The 5,000-nt window shown below is 42.4% G+C and overlaps 1 protein-coding gene across 2 annotated transcripts in view; it reads right to left on the reverse strand.

Moving 5' to 3' along the window:
* Positions 1 to 5,000, reverse strand: part of fes (FES proto-oncogene, tyrosine kinase) — a 35,480-nt gene that overhangs the window by 12,952 nt on the left and 17,528 nt on the right. For both annotated transcript variants that reach the window (XM_066647389.1, XM_066647388.1), the window contains exons 9-10: positions 3,582 to 3,774; positions 282 to 362 (exon numbers count right to left, since the gene is read on the reverse strand). In XM_066647389.1, the coding sequence (XP_066503486.1) occupies positions 282 to 362; positions 3,582 to 3,774 (274 nt within the window). The remainder of the gene's footprint in view (positions 1 to 281; positions 363 to 3,581; positions 3,775 to 5,000) is intronic.

A 5,000-nucleotide genomic window follows, 5' to 3' on the forward strand; every position in this document is an offset into this window, starting at 1 on the left:
TGATTTACTTTTTCCCGTTTTTACACACCTCTACACCGCAACTGGCCCATGACATGAAGCGTTTTTTTCATGAGATCCTTTGCTTTTATGAGAAGATCTGTCCACAAACTTCTGAACATAGAAACATACAGAACGGACTGTGTTCAGAGCTGATTTAAAAAGCGTTCGCATCATTAACGAACACTCAGTCTTGATCGAGGTAAACCACAAAAGACGGTGTGAGTTTGAACATATGACACTTTTAGCTCAGCGTCTTGTTTTAGAAAGAGGAAGGAACTCACCATATACTTGGGTTTGAAAAGGCTGCTGAGGTGACTGATGATGCCATCCACGCCAAGCAGCTTGTTGTCTTTGTCTCGCTCCTGAAAGAGAGGAAATTTCAACTTAATCTGGTTATACTCCATTAAAAGTGCTCCTTTAAAATAACTAATAATACATTAATGCTAACATTACAGTGTGTTCTAATAATACACAGTTCATAATAATTGAACATCCTAATAATACACTCCATTTTTGGGATTATTTTGAAGGGTATTTATTTATCTTTTCAGTACACTTGCAAATTGGTTTGCATACCAAGTGCCTACCAACATACGAACTGTGAAACAAGACTGCCCAGTCAGTGCTTTGTGGCTATCTCTAGCAGCTGGACTACTGCAATGGTCTCCTTACTGGACTTCCCAAGTCCACAGTTAAGCAGCTGCAGAGATCACTCGGGACTGGTCAGTTCATAGTGCCCCGGGTCAGAACCACACAGTGGGAGGCAGCTTTCAGTCACTAAGCTTCCTGCACCTGGAACAGACTCCCGGAAGACATCAGATTGGCCCCAAATATTACTACCTTCAAACCTAGAATAAAGACCTTCCTGTTCTCCTGTGACTTTGAGTCGTGCTGCACTTAGACTGAATTAAAAATGTAGATGTACTCATTTTATTTCTAGTACCATTTTAATAACGGTCCTTTTTTATTCCTCTGTTTTATTGTCTTTTATTTCAAACTTTTAAATTGTGTTTCTTTTCTTCCACTTTTTAAATTCTACTGTAATCTTTCTGTATCGCGCTGTAAAGCCCTTTGAATTGCCATTGTGCACGAAAGGTGCTCTATAAATAAACTTGCCTTGCCTTATCTCAGAGAACATGGGATGAACAAGATGTTCTAATTTTGGGCTACATCTTACGTAGAGTACAGAGATTTTAGAATTACCCGCCCCTTCGTCTGAGTCTCTCCAATCACAGCACTGGACCCTCATTCATATGAGAGCGCCTTTCTGAACAGGGCTGTTGGGAGAACGCTGCTGTGGGGTTTCCTTGTGATATTTTAAACAAAGCAGGTCACAGACATTTCGTTACGTCCCAGAATTGTGTGGAAAAGGACTTTAACATGTCCTCGTTAAAATACGGAGTCAGTGGGTTTTTATCAAATATTTGAACACAGTCAAAAACTCCTCAATTCTATACGTTCCTAAATCAATTACAAAATATTTCCCCGAAACCCAGAGTTTAGCAAGTTTCACCACAGTATCGCACTCACAATGTAACCCAGCACGCTAACTATACACACACAGTGCCCCGAGTATGAAACTCAGCCCTTTGTCAGAGACAGAGGGAACATGACCCGGGTGATTGGGTTCTCCTCTTTATAATCCCATGCCTAAGGCCTTCAGAGGCTGCACAGAAGGCCATCATCCCTCACTCAACTGTAAAGACACACAACCCCCTCTGAAATGAGTAATGGGTTTGAAGCCCAGAACTATGACTCGTGGTAAAGAAATTACACATCACTTTCCTGAGAAGTCACAGCAAACAGAAACAAGAGCCCAAACAACTCTCTTTTCCATGAAAGATTCAGGGTTTCAGAGTGGCAGAGACAATAAATCCGGTATATTTACAGAATTTCTCTTTCAAGTTTATGGTGCCACTGGACCAAAACACAGCACAGCTATAACTGGTCTACAAATAATCTTTGCTGTAAATACACAATGTGCTTTCTTGTGCCTCAGTGTAACAACAAATGCCCTTAGGTCTCCAGGCTTTACAGAGCATTCCTTATATATATATATATATGTACTTGCACTCCCTCCTCTTCTTTTTCAGGCCATTTTCATTCAGCTTTTCATACCTTCCCACAGAGTACTCTTAAAGAAAACTTTCCCTTTAACTCATTTATAATGAAATAAAAAAATAATCTAACCTCTGATAGCTTTTAAATTAGAAGTGGTACTGACTTATGCTCTTCTTGTGGCCAAAGCTACAAATGTAACCAGTGTCTGTAGTAAACACGGCTAATCAGCTAGTGTGGTGCTGCATTAGAAAAATCCTCTTTAGACAATGTACCTTGAAGGCAGGAGAATGCTAATTAACAAACAAGACATAGTGAGCGCTAATTTTAGACCTAAGAGAAGAATAAGGATCCTTAGCATAATAATGGCTGGCTTTGCATAAACATGGTTTGGTTTTAAAAGGTAAACCAAAATGTCCCCTTGGGGAGGGGGGGGGGGGGGGGGGGTACCAGGCTGTCTCTAATTCACTTGAGAGTGAGCACATAAGCTGAGGCTACAGCACGCTAATGCTAACGTAGTCCACAATCCACAGAGTGGGTGGCGAAGTTGACAGTGTTAACAATCTCTGAGTCAACAGGTTACATAATGCCAGGCTTACAACAGAAATACACCAGGATCTACTGTCATTACATCATGGATTAGTGTTCTGTTCCAGCATGTCTCTATAAAACATCCCTGTGGTAAAGGCAGTAGGCAAACATCTGAGGTTTAACTACCCATGTCATCATTCGCATAAACTCACAGCTTAAAGTATACAGCAGAAACATTCCAATTAATTCATCACAAAGGAACAGGAACAAGGGCTTGCACCATAGACTGGATTTGTATTGATTTGATGATGAACACGTTGTTAAGGGCTGTGATGGAAGAATGCTGTGACACGAGCTCTACATGTCCATCACTGGGTTTGAACGCTACTGTTTCTTGTGAGCAACACAGTTACAGCTCAAAATGTCCTTCAAACTTAATCTCTAAACAGGAAGCATGCTTCGTACACAATTACTCCCTCTGCAGACTTAAATAGGACATGGTACGCAAAAAAAGGAAGGACACTAAGCAAAAACGTCAATAAATAAATAAATAAATAAATAAATAATAAAACCCAGACCCAGAACCTTAACTCCTTGCTCCTCACCGCTGTGCCCTCAGGTAGAACACTGCTGTTGTGTTTGATCCTTGTGGTATGTCGCAGACGTTTCAGTAAGTTTCCAGGGATATTTGTCCATTTGTGGAAAAGGGGTAAAATTATGTCCTCTTTGAATGTGTGAAACTGTAATATCACTGTCACAACAAACCTGCCTCGCCTTAAGGACGCATATTAAATGCATATTTGTTTGAACTGTGGGTCAGAACCTTAGCTTCGACACAAAATGTGCTTACAATCCTCATATAGCTAGTTATTCACATTTCATTTGTTGTAGTGATTGCTGAACAAGCAGTGAACGCTGAATTTGTCATTCTTTTTATTTCGTATATAGGTTACATACTTAGATGCAGGGCCACTTTCAGAGTTTCCACTCACGCTAGAGTTGCTGGACGAGACGGAGATCCGGTCATCATCCAGGAACACTGCTGGAGCTTCCTTGCTGCCCAGACTCTGCAGTTTATCAGCTAGTAGTCTTCTCTGGGCCTCCAGCCGAGCTCGCGCCACCATGGACATCACCACCTGCTGCCGGCTGTCCTCCAGAGCGTTCCGCTTGCTGAACTGATACACCCTGGATCAGCCACAAAAACACACTCAGGTCAGTGGGCAATTCCCCAGATTATTTACACAGATATGGATCCGTTGTACTTGGGATTTATTTGTGTCTGGAGTAAGGCTTAACGATGTGTCGAGTATTAGGTGTTTCGTTATTGATGTATTTAGATGTTAAGCCTTTTTAGCAAAACCTCAAAGGAGGATAGACATTGTAAAATGTCTAGATGTTGCAGCGGCTAATCCTACTGCTCTGTTATATGGGAGATCTGGGATCTAATCCCTGTTCAGGCAGGAAAACCGGAGTTTGATATGAAGACCTTGTATTCCTGAGAGTTCTGCTTCTTTGTTGTTTTGTTTGTGCTGTGGGTATTTGGTCTCATGACAGTGGAGGGAGGAGCTATAAAAACTGTCGCAACTAACAAGATGGTGGCCAGAGCTCAAAGGGAGGGCCAGGTCTATATGGGCCAATGTTGTGTGTGTGTCTGTCTCTGTCTCTACTTATTTGACTAAAGTTTGTTTTGCTGTCTCTTCTTGTCAGTGTCTACAAGTTGTGGAACATGTTAACCTTCACTGCACTTCAATATTTGAAAGCCTGTATTCGTTTGCTTAAAACATTTCTTAATTTTGCAGAGCCTTGTGGATTATTACATTAGGACCAGAGTTCCTCTTGGGCCTTTAATTCATTTGGGCCCTGTTTCTCCATCTGAGGCTGTTAGATGTTACTATTTCTATAAAGGTAAGATAAGCCTTTATTGATCCCAAAGAAAAAACAGTACAAATATGTGGAACAAATGTACTATAAACCTTAATTGTGTTATATATTATATAATATTCATTAGGGGCGGCACGGTGACGCAGCAGGTAGTGTCGCAGTCACACAGCTCCAGGGGCCTGGTGGTTGTGGGTTCGATTCCCGCTCCAGGTGACTGTCTGTGAGGAGTGTGGTGTGTTCTCCCTGTGTCTGCGTGGGTTTCCTCCGGGTGACTGTCTGTGAGGAGTGTGGTGTGTTCTCCCTGTGTCCACGTGGGTTTCCTCCGGGTGACTGTCTGTGAGGAGTGTGGTGTGTTCTCCCTGTGTCCGCGTGGGTTTCCTCCGGGTGCTCCGGTTTCCGGTCACAGTCCAAAAACACATGTTGGTAGGTGGATTGGCGACTCAAAAGTGAGAGCGTGTGAGTGAATGTGTGTGTGTGTGTGTTGCCCTGTGAAGAACTGGTGCCCCCTCCAGGGTGTATTCCCGCCTTGC

This window comes from Hoplias malabaricus, chromosome 16, assembly GCF_029633855.1.
Source record: "Hoplias malabaricus isolate fHopMal1 chromosome 16, fHopMal1.hap1, whole genome shotgun sequence".
Taxonomy (NCBI): Eukaryota; Metazoa; Chordata; class Actinopteri; order Characiformes; family Erythrinidae; genus Hoplias; species Hoplias malabaricus.